General features: G+C 43.7%; 1 protein-coding gene across 1 annotated transcript in view; it reads left to right on the plus strand.

Annotated features, from left to right (window-relative positions):
* The first annotated feature begins 318 nt into the window (after positions 1-318).
* pcsk5a (proprotein convertase subtilisin/kexin type 5a) overlaps positions 319-27,298 on the plus strand; it is a 28,609-nt gene continuing 1,629 nt past the window's right edge. The window contains exons 1-36 of the mRNA XM_058059119.1: positions 319-709; positions 1,840-1,944; positions 3,501-3,650; positions 3,758-3,901; positions 4,203-4,279; positions 4,526-4,611; positions 4,700-4,881; positions 5,314-5,511; positions 6,711-6,811; positions 6,912-7,015; positions 8,271-8,391; positions 8,734-8,922; positions 10,545-10,681; positions 10,806-10,928; positions 11,196-11,298; positions 11,369-11,559; positions 11,733-11,817; positions 13,185-13,288; positions 13,404-13,542; positions 13,706-13,821; positions 14,019-14,121; positions 14,756-14,892; positions 14,958-15,158; positions 15,220-15,288; positions 17,049-17,091; positions 17,256-17,398; positions 19,112-19,312; positions 20,455-20,538; positions 20,648-20,846; positions 21,843-22,057; positions 22,129-22,371; positions 23,690-23,929; positions 24,211-24,388; positions 25,473-25,690; positions 26,629-26,729; positions 26,850-27,048. Of these exons, the coding sequence (XP_057915102.1) occupies positions 512-709; positions 1,840-1,944; positions 3,501-3,650; positions 3,758-3,901; positions 4,203-4,279; positions 4,526-4,611; positions 4,700-4,881; positions 5,314-5,511; positions 6,711-6,811; positions 6,912-7,015; positions 8,271-8,391; positions 8,734-8,922; positions 10,545-10,681; positions 10,806-10,928; positions 11,196-11,298; positions 11,369-11,559; positions 11,733-11,817; positions 13,185-13,288; positions 13,404-13,542; positions 13,706-13,821; positions 14,019-14,121; positions 14,756-14,892; positions 14,958-15,158; positions 15,220-15,288; positions 17,049-17,091; positions 17,256-17,398; positions 19,112-19,312; positions 20,455-20,538; positions 20,648-20,846; positions 21,843-22,057; positions 22,129-22,371; positions 23,690-23,929; positions 24,211-24,388; positions 25,473-25,690; positions 26,629-26,729; positions 26,850-27,048 (5,227 nt within the window). The 5' untranslated portion in view covers positions 319-511. The remainder of the gene's footprint in view (positions 710-1,839; positions 1,945-3,500; positions 3,651-3,757; positions 3,902-4,202; positions 4,280-4,525; positions 4,612-4,699; positions 4,882-5,313; positions 5,512-6,710; positions 6,812-6,911; positions 7,016-8,270; positions 8,392-8,733; positions 8,923-10,544; positions 10,682-10,805; positions 10,929-11,195; positions 11,299-11,368; positions 11,560-11,732; positions 11,818-13,184; positions 13,289-13,403; positions 13,543-13,705; positions 13,822-14,018; positions 14,122-14,755; positions 14,893-14,957; positions 15,159-15,219; positions 15,289-17,048; positions 17,092-17,255; positions 17,399-19,111; positions 19,313-20,454; positions 20,539-20,647; positions 20,847-21,842; positions 22,058-22,128; positions 22,372-23,689; positions 23,930-24,210; positions 24,389-25,472; positions 25,691-26,628; positions 26,730-26,849; positions 27,049-27,298) is intronic.

Raw genomic sequence — 27,298 nt, forward strand, 5'->3', positions numbered from 1 at the left:
GTCATTATTTCAACTTACCATTGGGATATTTTTTTTCAACTTTTTATCTCGTAATTTTGACTTTCTTATCTCGTAATTCCGATTTACCATTGGGATATTTTTTTTTTCAGTGGCGGAAACGGGCTTCCATAAATAATGGACCATAGTCAATCACAAAATAAATAATTTTGAAAAAAAGTGACAGTGTGTGGGAGTGATGTTCGAACCGCAATGACCAATGATCAAAACCAAAATTCAGTTTTTAATTAATTTATGGGACCACCTGTCTAGTAAAGAGTAGAGTCATGATGATGCACCGAAAGGGTGTCTTTGCATCGGTGTGTGTGTGTGTGTGTGTGTTGATACCCATCTTCCATGTTGGCCCAGGCACCTGATACCTGCTTGGCCCCCGTGAAGGACCAAACTAGTCCCGTCCGGTTTCCAGCAGAGAAGCACCCATGCATTTTGAGCCTACCTTCATTACAACTGTAGCTATGACAAAAACTTCTGAAGGCGAAGACGCGAGAAGCGAATGCGCCTGAAAATCACACTTGGAGGCCGCCTTGCTTCCTCAGCAGTTATGGACGTTTATTTGAGACTATGGATCGGGACACTGTTGCACTTTTGCCAAGCCACCATCTACACAAATGACTGGGCTGTAAGAATAAACGCAGGGTCGGAATCTGTGAGCAGGATTGCAGAGAAGTATGGATTTACGAATATGGGACAGGTAAGTACGACAAAATATACAACACAACAGTTGGTACTACTAGAAACACAGTAATAAAGGTATTACGAATTATATGTGAATCGTCAGCTTGTTTTGAACCTCATTAGATTTTGCATGCGTACCTAATGAAGTGGCCAGTGAAAACAGCTTCAGTCAGAAGCAAACAAACTATGCAACATTGGCAAACAACATATAAAAAAGCATCCATTATAAAAGAAGCAACCGGAAAGGAACCATAAATTGTGTTTTGCCAGTCTACGGAGGCGCAGTAAATGAAAATGTATTCTACGCAATTTGCCGTGAAACATCTGCCGGACAGGGTGATATTTATTATCCGTTCAAGATATCAAGTATTAAAACATTGATCAAATGTGACAGTCAAAGCTGCTGCCTTCAGCTGCAGTAAACCAAGCAATGAAGAAAAAAAAACATGGGAGGTAATAAAGTGTCACTGTAAACCGCTGTAGAATTCAGTTAAAATATTAGTTTAATTACATTGACGGCAACACTTGCGTCAACTTTAATTTGTTCACCTCTCGCACCCTTTTAATTTGCTCCCCCCGGCCATATAATATTAATTATTCGAGCAGTTAACCCCAAAGAAGCAGACCCTCCACTATTTTAATCACATAAGTCTACAAAGAAAAGGCACTGTTAATCAGTGAGGACGGAATGGAAACGATCAATATTTTAAGAGCTAAAGCAGAGGGGGGTTATGTCGTGTAAAATTAGCATGTAAAAGCTCTTGGGAGAACAGCCTTTGTGAGCGCCGCGGCTGATAAGAGCTGACCTCTTAAATCAATATTAAAATCTCACAACATGTGGGATTACTTTTTTTTTTTAATTAGACCTCCAAATGTATTCTTGTCACCACCGTCGTTATTATCATCTGGTTAATAAAATCTCATGAAATGACCACCCCCAGCTCTGGGGCTTGAAATAAAATCTACCAAGGCGGTGACGTATCGAGGCGGAGGAATGGCAGCTCAGGTTTTGGCAGCCTGAAAAACGAGCCCAAGTGTACGGTTACTGCCGTTGATAATTTAGCAGCTGTTTAGTGCATTGAGGGGAGCGCCGTGACTCACCGGGAGATGAAATTCATTTAACTGATGCTATATTTGTGCCGCCAGATTGGAGACCTGAGGAGTTATTACGTCTTTTGCCACCGTGAGACGGCGGGCCGGTCCACGGCGCCCAACCATGTGGTGACAGCTAGCGTTGCCTCGGAGACTGAGGTATAGCATCTGGACTTTAAACTGCAGATTTATAAACTGGTCTCAAAGTGCTTGTAAACAGAGACCGTGCATATATGTGTGATTGTCATGTGTATCTGTACAGTACAAACAAATAACAAAAATTGTGGCTAAGGTACTTATAGCTAATAAAAGACGGTATCTTCAACAAAGGTAAAAGGTCAGTCATCCATCGGCATGATTTCCAAGATGAAATCACAGATCGCTTTAGTCCTCGGGTCATCTCTGGCGATAGGAACAAGCCCCGGGCGTTGTAACAATGCTGGCTGGTTTCAGACACGGTTTGATGTGTTGAAGCTTTATGTTTTCGTCCCTCATCTGAAACTGAGAAGTTTCCAAGTGAGCTCAGGGAAAGCACTTTTGCAGCAGGTCACAGAAAAGGAGCGCTTGATTCACTCACGCTAACCCACCTACAACACAGTAGGAGTAAACGCCTCGTTAGAGCTTTTCTTATATTGGTTATCTGAGTTGGTATACTGGTAAACGCAATACGGGGACAACCAATTTTAAGTAATTGTTTGATAAGAAGAAGATGGAAGTACTTATTCTTCCTTCGACTTTCCGGACATGTTGAACTGTATCTGTAAACATGAGATACGGTACTTCAATCTTAATCTTAATATTATATGCATGTTAAAAATGAACTAAAACAGTACCATTAGCATTTTTATACCAACCAAAAGTACAAGTATTGTATTCATTATAACTTTTCAGAACAACTAAAAGTAACAAACGTGCTTGAATCGAATTAGCTTGCAGATGACGTCATGGCAAAGGAAGTTGATTTAACAATAAAACATAGATAAGAAAGAACAAAACAAAAAACAACTCTGGTTGACTCATTCTGTGAAAGAAAAGCAGAAAGTAGTGCACTCAAGAGTAAAACTTACCCAAGCTACTACCGCGCAAAACTTTGGGGTCACTTGGCCAGTCTGAGATATGGCTTTTTCTTGGCAGTCCTGCCATGAAGTCCAGCATCCTGAAGTCGCCGCTTCACTGTTGATACTGACCCTGGTGTTTGACGGCTACTATTTAGTACAGCTGCCAGGTGACGACCTGTGAGGCGTCTTTGTCTTAAACTACACACTCTCACATATTTGTCTTCTTGCACAGTTGTGTATCGTTTTTCTGTCCTTGTTAGACCCACTTTGTGCTGCTCTCTGAAGGGAGTAGTTAACAGCATGGTAAGAGATTTTAGTTTTAGTTCAGATTTTTTAGATGGGTTTTCTAATAATCTATTAGCCTTATAAAATGATGAACTTGGATTAGCAGCCATACCAGGAGATTGACGCAGAGGACAGTTGTTGATGGTAGGCCTCTATGCAAAAATGTACATCCTTCTTTGAAAATCAAGTGATTAATTTTCATTGTGAAATGGATGAAAATGTTTGTGAAATGCATGAGAATGTGTTTTTCTTTGGAAAACATAGAAATATGCAAGTGATCCCAAACTTTTGAGCGGTAGTATATATATAAGCACCAAATGCATTAAAGTGTATGCAGTGACGCCCCTACGCAAACTCTCATTTGTTTTCAAGGTGGAATGGCTGCAACAGCAAGCTATCCAGAAAAGAACCAAAAGAACCTTTTACTACTTTGATAAAACAACCTCACAAACTCCAGATGCTCATCATCGCACCCGAATCCAACGCCTCCAAAACCAAATGTGGAGAAATCAGTCATACCATGTGAGTGAAGTAACCCACAGCAATGTATAGTGTGTATATGTACTGTTTAAATGAGAAAACATTGTAGTTATTTGTGTAAGTCCAAGAATTATTTATTCCCCCCACAGCTCTGCAGGGACAAATCCAAAGTCTGTCGGTCCCCAATGACAATTTCTGAGGCCTGGAGAAGGGGGTACACTGGGAGGGGTGTTGTGGTGTCCATCCTAGATGATGGCATCGATGGAGAGCATCCAGACCTGAAACCAAATTACGTAAGTACCCCCCCCGGGATGGGATGGGATACTCTCGGCGGTAAGGGGGACATTAATCATTATCAATTTAGCGCAGCTCTTAGTGTAAGAGCGCATAACAGAGACGGATATGGCAGACATCTTGTAGCTTTTGGGCCAAAATACTTGGAGAGGACTATTGGAATGGACATTAGACGTCCGATCCACTTAAACATGGAGCGGACTGGTGAATAATGCTCTTTGTGATTGGTTTGATGAAATAGAGACGGATAGCTGCTGGCGTCCTATTATGTGCTGCTACTCATAATCCAATCTCACTCAGGATCCTCTCGCCAGCTTTGATGTGAACGGACAACACCGACATCCTTCTACGAGTTATTACGAGACCACTGCCGACTAGTGAGAACTTTTCACTCTGCTCTCCTTGTGCAATATGCTCTCCAACCCCCTGTGACGATCCTTACTTTAATTAATTCACAATTTTCCTCTTCATTCTCCTGTAATTACATCCATATATGAATATGCAAATTATCCCCCCGTTTTGAGTTCTGGCTTCTCACTGGTTTGATGTAACGGAAATAGACCTCCTTCATACAATATGCATCCATGCTCATGTTCTGATGTTCTCCTCCTTCTTCTCTGCAGCCATGGGACTTGGTGTGCAGGGATAGTGGCCGCCGCAAACCGCTCCTCATGCACAATGGGTGTGGCTTTCCAAGCACGGATTGGTGGTGAGTCCACACGGAAAGACTCCTAGAGGTCAGCCTTTTAGACAAGCATGGCTTTTGATGACCATTCCCACCTCCCCGCTACACGCAGGTGTCCGAATGCTGGATGGACTGGAAGAGGAAGTGACGGACATAATGGAGGCGCAGGCGCTGAGCTTCAAACCGCAACACGTTGATGTTTACTTAGCTAGCTGGGGCCCGGAAGATGATGGCACCACTGTGGATGGACCCGGGCCCCTGACTCGCCTTGCGTTGCAGAACGGCATCGAAACAGTGAGGATATGCCGCATTTCCTCAAATAGTGGCCAAGGGGACTGACTTTATAATAATTCCTACTCCCACAGTTATGAAATATGCGATTGGAACATACCAGTGCAAGCACCAAAAGTTACAACTTTTGGATGAGACACTAACCTCTTTTAAACAACAATCTGGCAAAATTGGCATAACAGAAGATCCAGCATTTACCTGCCTTTGCATTTTACATAAAAGCAGGATATTTAAGCAACCGTGTGTGCATCCACATGCGTCATCCAGTGTCGGCGTGAAAATGTCTATTTGGAGAGAGGCCACTATTTGAGGTCTGAAATTTAAAAAAAAAACGTTGTTACATCTGTGAGGACTCAAGGACTTTTCCACCCCATTCTTAACGAGCAGGATCACAGTTGATGAATGGCCTCTGTCTGCTGCTCTAATTAAAAATAGGGCCGACACGGGAGGGGCTCTGTTTATGTCTGGCCGACGGGAAACGGCGGTCAAAAAGGTGATCACTGCTCGTGTGACGGCTACAGCAACAGCATCTACACCATCTCCATCAGCGGCAGCATCCAGCACAGGAATGGGGCACACTATCAGGAGAGGTGCTCGTCCACCCTGGCTACAGCCTCCACTGCAGAGGAGTTTGTGAGTACAGGGTGTAAACACAACTATAATACCTTTAGTGCACAGGCAATGTACAAGGAGGGAAAAAATTACCTTTAGCTGTGGGTTCTTATCAGGGGCGTCACTAGGTTCTGAGGACAGGGGGGATGCACAGCATATGAATGAATGTAGTAAACATTCATTCATTCATTCATTCATTTTCTACCGCTTTTCCTCACGAGGGTCGCGGGGGGTGCTGGAGCCTATCCCAGCTGTCTTCGGGCGGAAGGCGGGGTACACCCTAGACTGGTCGCCAGCCAATCACAGGGCACATATAGACAAACAACCATTCACACTCACATTCATGCCTATGGACAATTTGGAGTCGCCAATTAACCTAGCATGTTTTTGGAATGTGGGAGGAAACCGGAGTACCCGGAGAAAACCCACGCATGCACGGGGAGAACATGCAAACTCCACACAGAGATGTCCGAGGGTGGGATTGAACCCTGGTCTCCTAGCTGTGAGGTCTGTGCGCTAACCCCTAGACCACCGTGCCGCCCTGTAAACATTCAAAAAAATCAAAAAAATAAATAAGGAACAAAAACCGGGATATAAATTTCCCACTTTTGGACAGACTTGGTAGAGATACTCAACTGTTTTAGGCCACCATTAAATGTACACAAGTACACACAATCTACACTGCAAAACCGCTGCTCAAGCTCTGCAACCATTCTGTCCAGTGGACAGTGATCAATGATATAATAATCGTTATTGTATTATTAATTAGCCTATTATTATTACTATCATCATTATTCTTCTTCTGATTATTACTACTACTAGTAGTAGTAGTAGGCTAGTATTAGCATGCTTATTGGCTTTCTTATTAGCCTGCTTTTGCCCTATTATATGAAATTTGTCAGAGATTTTTTTTTGTAAAAAAAATAATCGAAAAATATTTTTTTTATCAATAAAAAATATCAAATTATTTAGGGGAGGTAAGAACATTTTAGGGGGCTGATGACGCCACTGGTTCTTATGAAGGGAAATGGCACCTAATATAGCGCGGATTTCCACTAAAATGTTCAAGTTTTCTTGTTCGGGAATATTTTTTTAACTTAGACATAGATAGAAATGAGGTTTGTTCATTCATTTTGCACGTCTCCGGCCTTTTCCCATTCACATTAATAAAAGATGTTATTAGATGATAAACAGCTGAAGGGACCTCATCTGCTTCACAGCCAGTGTTGGCTCCACAGCAGAGCTGCAGCACAGCTAAATCCGGGTCGGCCCCCTCGGTCTCCATGGCTGCCGGGGTCATTGCGCTAGCACTGGAGGCAAAGTACGTTCACTGTGAAGCAAAAATAAATACGCACCATGAAAGACTGAAATGAGCTGGTATGATGAGGTGATGTTCTTCTCTCTGTGTGACCTTTTCCCAGCCCTCGGCTGAGCTGGAGAGACGTGCAGCACATCATTGTTCTGACGTCAGATGCTCATCAGCTTGTGGCGGACGATTGGCGCACCAATGGTGCCGGACACAAAGGTAGGATACCTGAAATAGACATTAAAAGTGGTTACACAGCCATATTGCTGATTTAAACAAATCCAATACAAAACTTCTATCACAATTTCAGCTTTTTTACTGCTCAATTTAGAGCAACACATTTCATTGTATGTTTATTATTGTTAGTTCAGCATCATATTTATGAATATTTTAATACTTATTCTCTCACGTCATTGCCAAGGCATGTTGACCTTGTTTGCTATCACCAAGCCCCCCCCCCCCCCTTACCAGTAATTAACCACAGTTCTAATTGAATGACCCCTGATGCTGTTGTTTCTGACTAATTTAATTAAGTGGAATGCATACGTACGCTACCGCTCAAAAGTTTGGGATCACTTGCAAATTTTGTTTTCCAAAGAAAAACAAGTTTTCATGCATTTCACAAACATTTTTATCCATTTCACAAACAATGAAAATGAATGAGATGATTTTCAAAGAAGGATGTAGATTTTTGCATAGAGGCCTACTATCAACAACTGTCAGTCCTCTGCATCAATCTCCTGGTATGGCTGCTAATCCAAGTTCATCATTTTATAAGGCTAATAGATTATTAGAAGACCCATCTAAAAATCTAAACTAAAACTAAAATCTCTTACCATGCTGTTAACTACTCCCTTCAGAGAGCAGCACAAAGTGGGTCTAACAAGGACAGAAAAACGATGCACAACTGTGCAAGAAGACAAATATCTGAGAGTGTGTAGTTTAAGACAAAGACGCCTCACAGGTCGTCACCTGGCAGCTGTACTAAATAGTAGCCGTCAAACACCAGGGTCAGTATCAACAGTGAAGCGGCGACTTCAGGATGCTGGACTTCATGGCAGGACTGCCAAGAAAAAGCCATATCTCAGACTGGCCAAAAAAATGTCCAAGTGATCCCAAATTTTGAGCGGTAGTGTATACTATACTCCCCTCCAAAAGTTTGGGAAGATATTCTCAAGTTTGCAGATGATCTTTTGGAAGGGGAGCATATCTCTTTGCTTGTTATGCCAACATCTTTTAATAGAATCTTATTATTGGGGCTATGATACCCAGTTGAAATGGTTTGGTAAATGTTCTCTCAACTTGTTTTTTAGGGAAACAAGTAAAACATAAAACAGGAAGCATACGCACTAATGAGACACTGTGTGTACCTTTAACACTGATAAACGCCTACAAACTCCCGGGAGTGTACGAGGTTATGTGAAACTAGAGCACCTTTTATGCACCATCTAATGAGTATATGTGTGTGTCTCAGTGAGCCACCTGTATGGCTTCGGCCTGCTGGATGCTGAGAGTATGGTACTGCAGGCTAAGCGATGGAGACTGGTCCCCTCACAGCATGTGTGCGTCGCTGAGGCCCCCGCTCAATTAAACAGGTATGACGCCACGCGTCTATCACTTGAATCTCCACTTCCTGATCCATCATGACAAGGTTAGATACACCTGCATCACTTCATGAGACCTAATATAAGACAGAAAGAACAGCTGCAGTAGTACTGTTCCACTCCGGTCCTGTAGGTGGCAGTAGTACATTACAAAGTGCATTACTGATACAGTCTGAAAAGTTAATCTACTGGCTCTAGTAGGTCACTGCCCCACGTTGCCTTTAATCCTACTTTTATCCAGGTCTGCAGCAGCATTTAAGGGGTTCTGGTGTAGGTCCTGCTTCCTTCCTTTCTTAGTCTCTTATGTCTTTATCCTTTTCTGTGTTATGACAGAATAATTCCCGCAGGCCGCGTCTTGACATCAGTGTTGGAGACAGCCGGCGGCTCCAGAACATCCAAGCAGCACATCCGATATGTGGAGCACGTGGTGGTGCGTGTCAGCGTTGCCTGCGGTCGTCGTGGCGACCTTTCCATCACACTCACATCACCTTCAGGCACTGTGTCGAAGCTTCTTGACAAAAGGTAGCGAGCTTGCCTCCCAATGAAGTCACTTATTAGCACCATCTTCCAGTAAAAAAAGACACACTGGGATTCATTTTCCGGAGAGCTTTTGGCACCAAAACCGGAAGATCAGTTGTGACGCTCATGTGGTGTTTCATGGGATTTAGTTTGTTGGCACGCTTCCCGGAAAATTAATCCCTTTCCACACTCCAACTTTAATCAATAGTTTTTGTTATTACGAATAAGTTTGCAGTTGTGTAGAACTGCAGTGCAATAAACACACTAAATGTTTTTGCTTACCTTGGTTTAGCTACATTTTATTTTTTATTTCTAACAATTTTATATTTTGGGCTGCATGGCGGTCGAGTGGTTAGCGCGCGGACCTCACAGTTAGGAGACCCAAATTCAATCCCATCCTCGCCCATCTCTGTGTAGAATTTGCATGTTAGGATGTTGAGGATAAGTGGTAGAAAATGAATGAATGAATGAATGAATGAATTTTATATTTTCTCAAGGGACAATAATATAAAACTTGGGTATGCCTCATTATCATTAACACAAGAATACAACATTCAAAATGTATAGGTCAGAAACATGGAAATAAGTCCCCTTTAAAAGTAATTTGTCTTGTTCTCGTACACCCAATCCAACATTGGGAAGCACATCATTATACCCTCTTGGGAAACTGGGCCGGGTGGTAGTTTTCCAACAGCTGAATATAACGGAGTGGCTAAGTATGTCTCCTCCAGACCTGGACCCAATTGAGCACCAGTGAGGCATCCTCAAGCAGAAGGAAGATGGAGGAGCATAAGGTGTCCAACATCCACCAGTGATGTCGTCATGTAGGAGTGGAAGAGAATTCCAGTAACAACCTGTGCAGCTCTAGTGAATTCCAAGCCCCAAGAGGATTAAGCAGTGCTTCGGACACAATTTACCATCAACAATTTACATTTCGACAATAAGTACTACCCTGACTACTTCAGGTTATATGCAGGTTATATTTTATTAAAAATTAAAAATTAAAAATTAAAAATTAAAAATTAAAAATTAAAAATTAAAAATTAAAAATTAAAAATTAAAAATTTAAAATTTAAAATTTAAAATTTAAAAATAAAAATTAAAAATTCATTTTCTACTGCTTATCCTCACGAGGGTCGCGGGGGTGCTGGAGCCTATCCCAGCTGTCTTTGGGCGGGGTACACCCTGAACTGGTGGCCAGCCAATCACAGGGCACATATAGACAAACAACCATTCACACTCACATTCATGCCTATGGACAATTTGGAGTCGCCAATTAACCTAGCATGTTTTTGGAATGTGGGAGGAAACCGGAGTACCCGGAGAAAACCCACGCATGCACGGGGAGAACATGCAAACTCCACACAGAGATGGCCGAGGGTGGAATTGAACCCTGGTCTCCTAGCTGTGATGTCTGCGCGCTAACCACACGACCACGTTCTCCCCGTGCATGAACTCCGGTTTCCTCCCACATTCCAAAAACATGCTAGGTTAATTGGCGACTCCAAATTGTCCATAGGTATGAATGTGAGTGTGAATGGTTGTTTGTCTATATGTGCCCTTCCCGTTGGTGAAGATAACCAGCTTTGGCATCTGTGTGGTAATAATGTGATGTTTACGTTTAGGCCTCGTGACAACTCCACCGAGGGATTTCACAAGTGGGAATTCATGACAACACACTGCTGGGGGGAGCAGGCAGCTGGGGAGTGGACCTTGAAAATCTGTGATTCTCCCTCTGAAGGGAGAAAAAACTCCGAAACAGGTGCGCTCTTTGTAGCGATCTCAGTGTTGTGATAGAACTCCATACAAACACACACGGCAGGCCTCTATGGGACTTCCCGCTTATCAGGCCCCTCCCTCTTTCTTCTCCCGTGTTTCTCCCACAGGGATGCTGAAGGATTGGTCTCTGGTGATTTATGGCACCGTAGAGCCTCCGTATCCTGTTCGTCGCCAGCGAACGCGGTCGGTTGAGATGCCGAAGGATGAGGATGTCACTGAAGAATACGCTGGTATGTTCTCCGCATACACAGCCCTGCAGGACACTTGAAAAACATTTTATGTTGTGGACTTTAACAAATAAAAGATAATACATGTTACTGTGGGAAAGCTATACAAAAAAGGCCAAAGAAGAAATTAAATAATGAAAAACACGCTTTGTGTCTGCTTTGGGTTATAGGTGATAAAATGTTGTATTTTTACTTTTGTTGGCCCACGTACTGCAACTTGGATACCCCTGGTGTCAAGCATATCCCGTTTATGAGTCTTTACCATTCAAGGACCCTGCCATCCAGAATGCAGCGAGGACGGCTGCGAAGGTCCCAACCCGAGGCAGTGCGTCACGTGCTCCCACTTTTTCCTCAAGTTCAAGAATAACACACGGTTAGCATCGATGGCTCTGATTTAGACTCGCATTTCCATGATGAATCCGTGTTGTCTTTCCATCCGACAGGATGTGTGTGTCAGAGTGTCCCAGGGGGTTCTGGGGGGACCGGCGGCGTTGTAAGCGCTGTTACTCCTCCTGCGAGAGCTGTACAGGAAGTCGTAGTGATCAGTGCACCTCCTGTCAACCCGGTAATCACATGACCGAGGGGACCAACAGCTGCACGGCTGTCTGCCAGGAGGACCATTACCTGGACTATGGTTGGTTATTTGGTTAACATTGCCTTTTATGAGTCAGAAAACATCTATGAATGCTAGAAAGTCAATGAAACATTTGCTTAGAAGCCTCCAGTCTGTCAAGGTGTGTGTTTGTATTTGTGTGTGTGTAAGTCTGATAAATCACTCGGGTGTATTGTTTGATTCCCCCCCCATAGATGCAAATATGTGCAGAAAGTGCAGTGAGAACTGCTTGAGGTGCACCTCCTCCAGCGTCTGCACGGAATGCAAAGCAGACACGAGGTAAAGACAACGCCTTTGATGAGCCCCCCCCCCGACTGCTTAGTAAACAATACAGGTCGCGTGCGCTCTGCCGCGTCGTACAATGACACTATATATATATATATTTTTTTATTTATTTATTTTTTTAAGGGATAAGGGTTATCTTGACTATTTTCCATTTCACATTAGCTGAGCATCACAAGGAAGGACGAAACAAAATATACGTACAGAAGTTACACTACTAACGTAACAGCAGTTGAATTCTTATTCTTTGCCTTTTACTGCATTGGTGTCCTCCATAGAGAAATATCTGAAAAAATCAGTCTGCAAATGTATATATACATGCAGTCCAAAAGGCGGTACTTTATGCCTCATTTTCAACTCCGCCTGAGCTTTTCTTCTTCTCACACCCACACCAAAAATGGGGTTGTCTGATGTTCAGGGTCAGCTTCTCTTCAGGTCAATACGGTACTAATCCTGACGTGGCATCTCATTACAGGCACTGCCACCCCCATCTGAAGGAGCTGCTATGTCTTTTTTTATACTATAGATTTTATATTTAATACAGAGCAGTGATTGGTCGGTGGTGCGGCTTAATGTTGGCTAAATTCTAATCTCGTGACATCTTTACTTCAGAACTACCACTGATCATTTAAATATGGTGCCAATCACGAGTCAGTGAGGAGCAGTGGTAGCTCTTTCTTTGGCAAGAACCAATCAGTGCAATCAGGACGACCTTGTCAACCAATTGGGAATCAAATAATAGTCAAAAGGTATTATAATAAATAAACAAACAAGTACCAATAGGAGTTTAAAATACAAATTTTAAAAAAACTATTTAAAGGTTTTCCCACAACAGCAATGCTGCAAAGATGTCAGCCTCCCTCCCTTCGGGCTCACTAAATTTAACTGCTGTTATATTACCGGGAGTTAAAAAGTGTCACTAGTATATTGTTATATATAGTTTCCTAATAAAAGTTATTGCGGCAATTGGATGCATTGTGCTTGAATAGGTCAGCGTTTCCTGAAAGTGTGCATGTGCTCTAAGGAAGTGGGATTACGGGGGCTCTATGATAGAATGACTCGATGGTAGAGCCCCTCTAATCCCACACCAGCTATACAGGTATAAAGCCTCTATACCTGCCCCACCCTGGGCTCTTGGCATCCCACACTACGCCACTGCACCCTTCTGACAAATTAAACCATATTGTTGAGTTCGAAGTCCCCCGTCTTCTGCTCTCTGTGACTCAGCTCACCTAGCGCTCGCAACGGCAACTGTGGGTTGGTAAGCGAAGCTTGCGGGCTAATGGCGGTGAGTCAGCCTCGCGCCGTCGCGTGATTGGCTGTGGCTGTCACGCTCCCTCATGCTCTCTCCGCCCTCTCTCCAGTCTGCGCGGGAACCGGTGCCAGCCGAGCTGCGCGCCAGGATTCTACCACGACGAGGGGGAGGGCCTGTGCAAAGCTTGTCACCGGGTCTGCGCTGCTTGTGCAGGTGAGAGGTCAAAGGTCATGAGAGGGGCGCACTGACTCTAGGGAAGTGTGACTAAGAGGAAAACGCTGTTGTGTGACGGTCTTACCTTTCTCCTGTCCGTCCCACGCGGCATCAGGTGCAGGCATCGAGGCGTGCACACAATGCACACAAGGCTACTTCATGGAGGAATGGAGGTGTGTTCCCTCCTGCAGTGGCGGCTTCTTCGCTACAGAGCCAAACCCGGAGATAGCTGATGGGCACAGGATGTGTAGGAGGTGAGCTCACTGGTGTGTGTTCAGGTGTGGGTGGCTTGTTTATCTGCTGATGGCAGACCTTGTTCTGCTGCTTGCCTCCTGTGTGTGTGTGTGTGTGTGTGTGTGCATGTTCCACTGTTGTTGTTATGTGCCGCAATGCTGTCGATGTGCTCTACCTCTACAGGTGCGACGCCAGCTGTCTCACCTGTGTCGGGCCGAGCCAAGCCAACTGCAGCAGCTGTTCCAGCGGTCACAGCCTGCAGGAGGGGGAGTGTGTACTCAACACGGCATGCGCAGATGGTCAGCTTCTGGCAGCTTTTATTGGCTCACGTCCTCTAAATAAACATAATATACAGCAGCGTGCACACATTGAGCTGTTTGTTTTCACACATTTTAACCGTCATTGCTTTGACAACAGCGTAACATCATGACTGAAGTGCTTCCTCAGAGGCCAAAATATTAATGCCGGAAATGTTGTTTTGATTGTGTAACTGCAGCAGAGTACCAAGACAGTAATGGACAGTGTCAGCCATGTCACCCGACGTGCCAGAAGTGCGCAGGACCGCAAAACTGGGAGTGCATCAGCTGTTTTGCTTCACGGTGAGTCGGATTCCAATGCTAATGACCTCGATGGGATACAGTACGATGAATCTAAAACAGTAAGATGCTGAAAAACATTTCAAAATAAAAATAGCGCATTAACAAATGTATTTACGCCTGCACGGCGTTCGAGTGGTTAGCGCGCAGACCTCACAGCTAGGAGACCTGAGTTCATATTCTCCCCGTGCATGAACTCTGGTTTCCTCCCACATTCCAAAAACATGCTAGCTTAATTGGCGAATCCAAATTGTCCATAGGTATGAATGTGAGTGTGAATGGTTGTTTGTCTATGTGTGCCCTGTGATTGGCTGGCCACCAGTCCAGGGTGTCACCAGTCCCCTCGCCGGAAGACAGCTGGGATAGGCTTCAGCACCCCCCACAACCTATCGCGGGATAAGCAGTAGAAAATGAATGAATGAATGAACAAATGTATTTCATTAATTACATTACATTTTTAGCATAATTAACACATACATCCATTATCTATGCCACTTATCCTCATTAGTAACCTCACGGTAGTATGCTGGAGCCTATCCCAGCTGACTTCGGGTGAGAGGCGGGGTGTTGTTTGCTACTCTAATTAGCTACAAGCTAATTCCCTAATTAGCTACAAGCTTTTTTCTGCACGTTGCAGCGCTCTAGACCAGGGCCATTGCTTAGCGGAGTGCGCCAGGGGCAAGTATCAGTTGGGTGGGCGGTGTCACCTGTGCGATCACACCTGTGCCACTTGTGTAGAGGCGGGGCCTGCTAACTGCACCAGCTGTGACACTGGTAAGGACCACCCCATTGCCAAACCAAATAAATGATAAAGATTAAACCAACCACCAACACTGCAGATAAGTTTGGAATGGAGCGTTACCTGCACGAAGGCCGCTGTTTGGACACCTGTCCCGAGGCATTCTACCACACCAGGGAGAGGAGCTGTGAGCCCTGCTCGGACCACTGCAGACTCTGCACGAGCTCCGCCCACTGTCTGAAGTGTAACTCCTCCTACTATGTCTCAGAAGGCACATGTGTCAAGCTGGAGTGTGGAGAAGGCAAGCAAAGTCACATGACTACCTCTGAGTTCATTTGTTGACTGGATTACCTCTTTTCTAGGAGAAGTAGAAGATCCAGATTACAGCGACTGCATGGCCTGCGAGGAGGGCTGTCGGCAGTGCGTCTTGTGTGAGTCTTGACATGACCTCCCTGTTACATTTTTAGAAATAGTATATAAAGGAGGTCACCTCGGGTCCCAATGTGTCCATCCATCCATCCATTACTTTTATATACAACTCATCATCTTCAGGGTCATGAGGAAGCTCACATTGACCCCAATGACTGATCTCACACTTTTTCAACTTTTTCAAGTTTTGTCTTTGCTTTTAAGGAATATAAGTTAATGTACAGCTATATTTTTAAATATCACAGACAATTTAATGGTCTGATGTGCAAACGTCAACACAGCTATCGTGTTTTTGTAAACATTGAAGAGAATTTAGCACATTTCTTTTTCATTTCTTTCAAACCTAATGTGCGCGCTTGCAAACATTAACAAACAGCTCATTCTTTAACATACACTACCGCTCAAAGGTTTGGGATCACTTGCAAATTTGTTTGTTTTCCAAAGAAAAACACATTTTCATGCATTTCACAAACAACTTTTTCCATTTCACAATTAAAGACATTAAAGACATTACAAGTGGTTATGCAGCCATATTGCTCCTGATTTAAACAAATCCAATACAAAACTTCTATCACAATTTCAGCTTTTTTACTGCTCAATTTAGAGCAACACATTTCATTGTATGTTTATTATTGTTAGTTCAGCATCATATTTATGAATATTTTGATACTTATTCTCTCATGTCATTGCCAGGGTATATTGACCTTGTTTGCTATCACCAAGCCCCTCCTACCAGTAATTAACCACAGCTCTAATTGAATTACCCCTGATGCTGTTGTTTCTGACTAATTTCATGAAATGGCGTGCATAAGTACACTACCACTCAAAAGTTTGGGATCACTTGCAAATTTCTTTGTTTTCCAAAGAAGAAAAAAATTCATGCATTTCACAAACAATTTTTCCATTTCACAAAATTTGTATCCATTTCACAAGCAAGTAAAATGAATGAGATGATTTTCAAAGAAGGATGTAGATTTTTGCATAGAGGCCTACTATCAACAACTGTCAGTCCTCTGCATCAATCTCCTGGTATGGCTGCTAATCCAAGTTCATCATTTTATAAGGCTAATAGATTATTAGAAACCTATCTAAAAATCTAAACTAAAACTAAAATCTCTTACCATGCTGTTAACTACTCCCTTCAGAGAGCAGCACAAAGTGGGTCTAACAAGGACAGAAAAACGATGCACAACTGTGCAAGAAGACAAATATCTGAGAGTGTGTAGTTTAAGACAAAGACGCCTCACAGGTCGTCACCTGGCAGCTGTACTAAATAGTAGCCGTCAAACACCAGGGTCAGTATCAACAGTGAAGCGGCGACTTCAGGATGCTGGACTTCATGGCAGGACTGCCAAGAAAAAGCCATATCTCAGACTGGCCAAAAAAATGTCTAAGTGATCCCAAACTTTTGAGCGGTAGTGTATGTCTTCCACTTCTGCAACAAACCTAATGTATGTCCTGTTTAACAGCATTGTTAGCCATTATTAGATAAGGGAATTTAGTGTTGAGCAACTTTAACGTGTTCTTCTTACTCCATAGAGCCATAATTTGATACACTTTAAAAATAAAGTGCAAATGTTCCTGTTCCAGATCCAAAAGGGCTACAGGCATGTTCCTTGAACCGTCAAGATAGTCTGATACCCTGTGATATTTTCCTTGAAATTTGAGAAATACTGAGTTGTTCCGTGTGAGCCAAGGGTCCACTGTTTTTTTTTCCCCCTGTTTCAAAGTCGAGCTGAGGTATTTTGTCTGCTTCCAACAGATAACCCCAGGCATTGCCTGTCCTGCAAAGAAGGCTTTTACAAGTAAGGCTGTGTGCCTTGTGTGATCTCACCTTCCTTTACTCAGCCTCGGCTACACTAGAAGTCAAAGGGTGTTTTTGGCCTTAAAAGTGAAATGGAGACATGAACTTGAAGGTGTTTTTGTGAGTGTCGGGTTGAGTGAAGGAGCTCATCGTCTTTGTGATCAGTTTCCAGGATGGCTGCTACAAAAACTGCCCTGCTAAGACGTACAGCGTGGAGGACGAGTTGACCTGCATCCCATGCGATGACAACTGCGTGAGCTGCGACCAGCATGAGTGCTACTGGTGTGAGACTGACCTCTTCCTGTCAGGTAGACTGTTGCTCAATCTAGTACATGTGTCAAAGTCATCATGGCTGATTGGTTCCAGACCCGACCGTGATAGGTGAATTTCCATGAAGTAGGAATCCTTATTTATGAATTAAATAGTTAGTAGTAGGAGTCAAGACCATAGTCCAAATACAATTTTTAACATTATTAGAGCCCTCTAGACATGAAATAACACCCCTATAGTCACTTTTACTTTTTTATTACCCAATATTCATTCATTCATTCATTCATTCATTCATTTTCTACCGCTTTTTCCTCACGAGGGTCGCGGGGGTGCTGGAGCCTGTCCAAGCTGTCTTCGGGCGAGAGGCGGGGTACACCCTGGACTGGTGGCCAGCCAATCCCAGGGCACATATAGACAAACAACCATTCACACTCACATTCATACCTAATTTGGAGTGGCCAATTAACCTAGCATGTTTTTGGAATGTGGGAGGAAACCCGGAGAAAACCCACACACGCACGGGGAGAACATGCAAACTCCACACAGAGATGGCCGAGGGTGGGATTGAATTTGGGTCTCCTAGGTGTGAGGTCTGTGCGCCAACCACTCGACCGCCGTGCAGCCCTTTTAGCGTAATTTGTTAACCAAAAAAGACGCTAAGCGTATGCTAAGCGTATGCTAACTGAGACTCCACTGTATTTGAGGGTTTTTACACCACCAAGTCCCCTTTAACACACCACCTATTCATATTACGTCAACAACAACAAAAATTTGCCTCTTGTCATGCTGTACCCCCCAAATATGCGACTTATAGTCCAGTCCACGCATGCATGGGGAGAACATGCAAACTCCACACAGAGATGCCCGAGGGTGGAATTGAACCCTGTGAGGTCTGCGCGCTAACCACTAGACCGCCGTGCCGCCCATTACCCAATATAGTAGACATAAAAGTATTTATATTCGAGGTCTAGAGAATTATCCATGAAAACAAACTAGTGGCACCAAATGACTTCTTCCTGAGCAAGTCTGAGTTTTTCTTCCTGTCACTTACACACAGCAGTGTGACGGATGCAGTCATATACTGTGTCAAACCTGTGTAGGTCTGCGCCCCAGATGCAGAGGCACAATGCCAAAAAATACTTTTAATGACAAAAGTTACCAAAAAAGCAACAAAAGGAGCAGCAGGCCCCGGCTGAGCTTTGTCTTGAGCTGTCGGAAGGCACCGTGAAAACTTCCTGTTATGAAAGAACCGTTTGAAAGTGGGCATCCCACCGGAAGACGATAACTATTAAATGTCCAAAAAGTGAAAGAAATCCAAGCGAGTGTGTCCTCTGAGCTTGCAAGAAAGAAGCAGCATCTCCCAGCTGCAGCTTAAGCCGGGGGGGGGGCTCTGATTTGGAATCCAAAAAAGGGACATGAGAAGGGGGGGTTGTCTTATATTCAGGTCAATACTTGTTCAATAAATAATTATGTGTACTTTGAAGAATGGTACAGTATGGTGTAAATATTATACAAGCTACTTTATTGTCTTTGTTGATAGCATGATACCTTTTAATGTGATAATTTATTTCGAGTATGTACGTAGATGCGTAAATAAGTAATTTACCATGAAAGTGCTTGAATCTGCCCCTGGTGAAAGTGTATTAACCCCATCATTCAGACAGGAAGGCTACGTGTCACATTTATTTGTCACTATTGAATAGTTAACATGAAAAAACTCATTAATATCTTTTGTTGTCTTTGTCCTCCAGAGGGGAAGTGTGTGTCTGTGTGCCCTGACGGTTACTACGGCGATGAAGACACCAACGACTGCGAGGAGTGTCACACAGACTGCGTGTTGTGCAGCGGCCCCGACATGGACGACTGTGAGTCGTGTGAGGAGGGCAAAACACTGGAAATTGGACAGTGTGTGTCTGCAGATGCCGTCTGTCCCTTTGGGACGTTTCGCAACGGTGAGAGCACTTCAGCATTCTATTTCTCCAAAATCAATCAGGGATTTGAACCCTTTTTGGAAACTTAAGTATGCAAGCCCGTTACTGATCCCCTGCCTGGAAGACTTTGAGATAATTGATTGTAAAATCCTGAACAAAATCTCCAAACCGGGGGAAAATTATTATTAAGTATTTACATTTATTGAAACATACACAACATTTATGTCTTATTTTCTCTGATTATGTCTACTATATTGTGTAATGTGTATGTAACGGTGACTATAGGGGTGTTATTACATGTCTAAAGGGCTCTAATAGTGGTAAAAATCATATTACCGTATTTTCCGGACTATAAGTTGCACTTTTTTTCATAGGTTGGCTGTTCCTGCGACTTATACTTATATATGAAGAAAATAAGTATAAGTATAGATGAACTATATATAGGCGACTTATATATGAAAAAAACTGTTTATGTTACATAAACACTGGACACACTGGACAGAGGACGTAATGTCTGTTTTGGTCAAGTAGTTTGTAAAATAAATGACCCGCAAAAAATGCGACTTATGTATGTTTTTTTCTACCTAATTATGCATTTTTGGCCTTGTGCGACTAATACTCGGAACTTATAATCCTTAAGGCACGACTTGTAGTCCAGAAAATACGATAAATGACTCAAACGACGAAAATATTGAATGTTTTGAATAAATGTTTGTTTCTGTTTCTGCTCCCAATAGACTTCTACACCGCTATGTACATCTGTGTAATACTTGGTTTTATAGTCAGTATAGTTACTCCAGACCCCATTCACTGTGCAATATCTGATCAACCGCCATGTGCAATATTAAGGGCTCTAAATGCAATATACTAAGTTCTATGTGAAGTATTTCCATAATGCCTCATATTAACTATCTAACAAGATCTCAGTGTATAGACTGGTCATATATCTCATCTCGTTTCATATTATCTACATACTGTATTGTATTTAACTCTGGGAAAAACTGTTGATTTTTGTTAATACTTGAGTTGTTTATATTGTTTATTTTTCTATATTGTGTATTTTGTACTGCTTAACTGACTCTGTACTCTTGCTGCTGTGCAATACAAATTTCCCCACTGAGGGACGAATAAAGGCATATCTTAATCTTAATCTCTTTCTGTAGATGATGGGGAGTGTGTGGATTGTCACCCATCCTGTGAATCCTGCTCTGGGGGAGGCAAAAACCAGTGCACAAAATGTGCAAAAGGTCTGTCGGAATCTCACTGCGCCTAAGCAAGCTAGGTATTTTTGTTTTTGAATGTATTCTAATTCCTCTGTCCGTGTCTGCCCATGCTCGCCTTTCCATGCTCCCCCAGGACACTTCCTGAGCCCTCAGCAAACATGCGTGTCCAAATGTCCCGGAGCTTTCTTCGGCAGCCGGGTGAGCAGTGACTGTGAGCCGTGCCCGGTCGGCTGTTTGCACTGCATAGATTCTGAGCGTTGCACCCGCTGCCTGAGCCACCCAAGGGCTGCGTTCTTCCTGCAGGACGGCCAGTGCGTTCGGCAGTGTGTCAGGTCAGAGAGCTGAATTGATTTGCATATGGCGACACAGATTTTTCTTTCTCAATTGTTTGCCAAAACACATCTGGAGAGTCTGCGGAGTCTGCGGAGTCTGCGGAGTCTGCGGAGTCTGCGGAGTCTGCGGAGTCCCCCCCCCAAAAAAAATATCCCTGACACATCCAGTGGCCATGATTTTGACTTTTCTTCCTTGACATTTATGAGCAATTAAATCGGCACTGCAAGTGCATTGTGTCCTTGCAGACTAGCTCCTTGAGTGTCCATTAGCGCCAAGATGACTGACGAGGCTGGCCGATGAAGCTTTATTACCTCCTCCAAGGAAGAAATTTTCAACCTTCGACAAGGAAAAGTGCTTTGAAACACCACTTGAGTTTTTACTCGCAAACTCTGGGAAAGCCGATGTACTTGACTGTCGCTCTGGAATATAAGTAGCACCAAAAATGCACAAGGAAGAAGTCGCACTGGACTATAAGTCGCATATGGGGGGGGGCAGCATGACAAGAGGCTATTTTTTTTTTGTTGACGTAATATGAATAGGTGGTGTGTTAAAGGGGACTTGGTGGTGTAAAAACCCTCAAATACAGTGGAGTCTCAGTTAGCATACGCCCTGGTTAGCGTCTTTTTTGGTTAACAATTTACGCCAAAAGGACTGCACCGCGGGCGAGTGGTTAGCGCGCAGACCTCACAGACCTGAGTGTGAGTGGTTGTTTGTCTATATGTGCCCTGTGATTGGCTGGCCACCACTCCAGGGTGTACCCCGCCTCTCACCTGAAGACAGCTGGGATAGGCTCCAGCACCCCCCGCGACCCTCGTGAGGATAAGCGGTGGAAAGTTAATGAATGAGTGAATTTACGCCAACATGTCGCCTCGGTTTGCATACAATTTCCTTTGTCACCCATCTTTCGTTAACTAGTCAACTAACACAGTTACACAGAAAAGTTTTTCTATGAAAATAGACACAGTGCATCGATATGCGTCTGCTGGTCTCTTCAGGGGTTACCCTGCTGGCCAGGTGTGTCGAAGTTGCGCAGCAGGTTGTGCGTCCTGCGAGAAGAACGCCACCTACTGCCTGAGCTGCGAGGAACCTCTGCTGCTACAAAACCACCAGTGTGTGGACCAGTGTCCTCCGGGTCACACAGTCCAGGTCCACAAGTGCCACCGTTGCCCCCCATCCTGTGACGAGTGCAGCCCCCTTGGGGAGTGCACAGGTATGAAATCCAACACTTCTTCATCCATTAAGTCTAACATCTTCTCCCCTCACTAAATGGTCTCCTTGCAGCCTGTGAGGAGTATCACTTTCTCCACGAAGGTCTGTGCGTGGCCGAGTGCCCCTACGGCTTCTTCGGCGATAACAAGGGACAGGAGTGTTTGCGTTGCCACCCCAACTGTGATTTGTGTGACGGCCCCAACGATAACGACTGCGATGCTTGCGTCGACCTCGGGGCCATTCTGTACAATGGAGCATGTGTGCCCGCCTGTCCTTCTAATACCTTCATGGACGCCGTGACAGGGGAGTGTAAAGGTAATGATAATGGCATCTATCACTCTTATCGGTCCGTTGATTGTCAAAGTAAGTAGAAACACATTTTCTTGGCAAATCAATACAATCCTCACGAGGATTGCGGGGTTGTAGAGCCTATCCCAGCTGTCTTCGTGCGAGAGGCAGGGTAAGCCAATCACAGGGCACATATAGACAAACAACCATTCACACTCACATTCATACCAATGAACCTCGCATGTTTTTGGAATGTGGGAGGAAACCAGAGTACCCGGAGAAAACCCACGCATACACAGGGACAATATGCAAACTCTGATGCCCGAAGGTGGAGTCAAACTCGGGTCTCCGAGCTGTGTAGCCTGCACGCTAACCACTCGTCCCATGTCAAACATGTGCTTAATTAGTGTTATGTGCAAATAGACACTAAATCCACACTCTACGGGATGCAAAACTCCACCAGGGCCCACATCTTGTCACACCGGCGCCACTTGAGGCTAACAAGGAAGTTAACATCGACTTTTGGCAACACAGCTCATACCTGTGGTTTCAGCACATCAAAGCCCGGTTCCGACTGGGAGGAATAACACAGGACGTGACAAAGTATTTCCTCATAGTGGCCGTGCTGGACCTCCTCCCACACTGCAGGAAGGGTATGAGGGTTTTGAAACCGGTAATCGATTATTAGATATTACACTCATTTGCTTTGTCAACACAGAGCTAAGATGTGGATGTTCTATTCATAGCACTTAGCATAAAGTGATTAGTTTTACCAAGTTTAATGCTCAAAGTGTATCCAAGTGATCACCCCCCTGCCCACCACCACTAATACATTACAACGCTGTCAGAAAGTGGATGATGTATGTGAATAAATCTGAATCCTGGGAAGGAATTGCATTTCTAATTCAGGTCTTGAGATAAAAAAGTTATGAAAAAAAGTTCACATCCCATTTACTTGTGTCTGATTTTTTATTCTACATTAAGAACTTCTCTCTCTCAGAGTGTGCTGAATAATTTTTCTCTACATTTTTTTTTTTTTTTTTAGCTCAGACCAAAATAGCAGCGTTCTTCAGACAGGCAGCTGTCAAACACAGCACAGACTCGCCCCGAGAAAGACACTCGGCTGGTTTTGTTATTCCAGAAAAAAAGGAGAGGAAACACAGGGAGGGCGGATTTTGTTTCTCCCTGGAAAACGTTGCAGGCGATGCCCGCATCTTTTGTCGCTTCACACAGCAGCTGTCAACAGTGTAATATTTAGAAGACATTGCAAAATGCGGACGCTACTATTTCAATTTAAGACCAATACAGACAAATATTAAAGGTGAAATTCTTCTTTTTTTTTTAGACTGTGATGCGTCCTGCCTCACCTGTGTGGGGCCCTTGGCTGACTCCTGCTCCAGCTGCAGAGAGGACCACAGGCTGGAGGAGGGCCAAGGCCGCTGCATGCCATTGGCCGACGACTGTTCACCGCATCAGTATCTCGACCAATACGGAGAATGCCACCCTTGTCACAAATACTGCCACCGCTGCTCCGGTCCCGGGAAGAGCCACTGCTTGAGCTGCAAGCAAAGACATCTCCTATTCAGTGAGTTTGACATTGAAAAATACATAACTGGCATTAAAAGTACAGTAATACCTGCTCAAGACCTTCTAAACATTAGTAGAGCCCTCTAGATGTGAACTAACACCCCTATAGTCACCTTTACACTCATATTACCCAATATAATAACAAGATATGGGTTTGAATCTCCTTTTGGTATCTCTGAATGGAGTTTACATGCGTGTTTTCTCCAGGTACACATTCCAAAACACATATGTTAGCGTCATACCTGTGCATGTAAACATACTGTACATTTGTTGCTGTAGATGGCACCTGCATGGATCAATGCCCACCAGGCTTGTACGCAGATGATTTGCGTCAGAAATGTGAACCGTGCCACCCGAGCTGTCAGTCGTGCGTGGGAAAGCACGGTCACGAGTGTCTGACCTGCAAGGACAGCCTGTTTCGAGACGGAAAAGAGTGCGTGGAGACGTGTCGCCACAGGTAACTTATATTTATACGTTGTATTCTACATACTCAAAATCATTAGTTTATCATCAGGATCTCACTTAAAGTGCTAAAATATGTTTGGTTAGTTTCAATGGACTCTGTTGCCAGTTCGGTTAAAGCAGTGGTTCTCCACTGGTTCGGCTGCGGGACCACTATTTTCAACTCCCACTTCTCAAATATCTTCACAACCATATTGCGGGGTGACGCTGTTCTCTCTTATGGCGCACTCTTCTCCAGCAGATATCTCCAATTGTGTGTCAGACGGACCCACTCCATCTCTTTCCTCCGGCTCAAGCATGGCAAAGTTGCCCATAAAGTTGACCAATAAAGTGGCTTCATCACCCACTTTTGGGTCCCGACCCACCAATTAAAGCACACTTACCACACACACACACTTTTCAAAGGATTTTGAAAGTATTTTCATCTTCACACTTGATAGATTCTGCATCGTATGGCTTACGTTTCTTTGCTGTGAGGTGCAGCATTTGTGGGGGGAACGGCGCTAATTACACCCGAGATTCAAAGGGACCTTTGTGTGCCTGTAAAATGCTAATTGATGTGGATTTTTAATTGGCGCACAGGGACTGAGAAAGTTAAATTAATGTGCCGTTAAATTGATGTGCGGTTAAATACACGAGAGGCAAAGCCGTAGTTAGATCCTACGGATTCTAGCAGTGACTAAATGGAACAAAAAGTGCCTTTGTGGTGCATGATTATGATTTTTTTTGCCAAATTAAATAAATAGAAATTAAATCAAAATAGGAATTAATTAGTTAAAATGTGAAACAAAATAACGGCTTGCTTTTTTTTCTGTTCTTCAGCATTCTGTTGTCCATTAAAAATAATTTTATGTCATTAAATAATTAAAAAGGTCATGAAATATACAAATTTCTCATTAAACAAATAACTATAAAATATAATGACTTAATACTCTATTTTACAGTTGAATGCATTATGTCACATAATGTTTTAAGTACTGAATATTTGAATGATGTTCTATTATCCATTAAACACAGCATTTGTTTGTTGTGTAATTCATCATTTCTACACACTGACCTCTACACTTTCTTCCTGGCAGTCACTATGGCAACCCGGCCTCCAGGGTATGCGAGCCGTGCGACCCCAGTTGCGCCCAGTGTTCCGGGGGCGGGGCCGGCAGCTGCCTGAGCTGCGCCCTGGGTCTGGTGTACTTGCAGCGAGAAGGCCGTTGCCTCGCCTCATGCCCTGAGGGCTTCAACAAAGACGAAGAGAACGCAGACTGCCGGCTTTGTCACGCTAGCTGTGCGTCATGCTCAGGTACAGCAAAGACTCGAACCAGTTGCGTCAAAATTAATAACAGGCTGTAAAATTAATGCGTTCACTAACCCTGCAGAAAAAAAAACAGCGAAACAAACTGCAAATTGCTGATGTTGCAGGAAACAAAAAAGTATATGTAGAACTAAGTAAATAACACCACTGATGGCGCCAATAATAAGTGTGATATCAACTAAGGATATCAACAAGGATAATTGTAAGGCTTCCCATACTTCCCATAGTTTTCGTAGCAGCATGTTAATAATGCTAACATTAGCATAATAGCATTTCTAGCCATTTTTATAGGTAGACACATTTAGGATATAGACGCTTAGCATTGTTATGCTAGGTGTTAACATGCTAATGTTAACATGTTTACAATGCTAACATTAGCATACTAGCATTTCTAGCCATTTTCTTATGTAGACACATTTAGGATATAGACGCTTAGCATTGTTATGCTAGGTGTTAGCATGCTAATGTTAGCATGTTAACAATGCTAACGTTAGCATACTAGCATTTCCAGCCATTTTCTTATGTAGACACATTTAGGATATAGACGCTTAGCATTGTTATGCTAGGTGTTAGCATGCTAATGTTAACATGTTTACAATGCTAACATTAGCATACTAGCATTTCTAGCCATTTTCTTATGTAGACACATTTAGGATATAGACGCTTAGCATTGTTATGCTAGGTGTTAACATGCTAGCATTTCTAGGTGTTTTCATAGGTGGACACATTGTTAACAACATGTTAACAATGCTAACATTAACCAACATTAGCATGCCAATGTTAGCATGTTAACAATGCTAACGTTAGCATATTAGCAATAAGTGTGACATCAACTATCAGCAAGGATAATCGTAAGGCTTCCCATACGATGATGATCTACATCATTAAAGATGTCTTCCTACATTGTTACGTTTGCGTCCCTGCAGGTAAGAGCTCTCACTCCTGTGACTCCTGTAGACCAGGTTACCTCTTGTCAGGCGGGACGTGCGTGTCTGTGTGCGACACGGGCAGATTCCCCCTAATCAAGGTAGTATCATCTATATTTACCAGATTTCCTCAAACGGTCCCTCCACGCTATTGGACGCTACGCCTCGCCTCATTGAGTCTGACACATGAACAATAGCTCACCTCTGTGGCGCTTTGCCAGGGTTCCGGTCACACCTGCGAGGACTGTGACACTTCCTGCCTTCAGTGTCGAGGACCCGGCCCAGCCGACTGCACCCTGTGTCCCGCACAGGCCATCTTAGAAGCCGGGGGGCGCTGTCTCCTCTGTTGCCGCCACGAGGACGACGAAGGGGCGGCGACAAGGAAGGTGAAGGACTGTTGTAACTGCACGGAAACAAGAGGTAGGACGCTTGGATTTGCATTACCCTCGTTAACAAAGCTTGTTAACAAAGACCGACTCGAGTTTTACTGACTCACCGGTGGACAAAGTCGAGTAACAGAACCGATGTTGTAATAGCTGAGCCACCCAGATTTTAAAGCACATGCAGAGACAGATAAAGCTACTGGATTCCGACCACCCTTGATACTTCTTGTGAAGTGCAAAGAAGCTACATCAGCGGGTTGCCTACAGCCACAACTGTTAATGTCATT

This window comes from Doryrhamphus excisus, chromosome 2 (assembly GCF_030265055.1).
Source record: "Doryrhamphus excisus isolate RoL2022-K1 chromosome 2, RoL_Dexc_1.0, whole genome shotgun sequence".
NCBI classification, from domain to species: Eukaryota; Metazoa; Chordata; class Actinopteri; order Syngnathiformes; family Syngnathidae; genus Doryrhamphus; species Doryrhamphus excisus.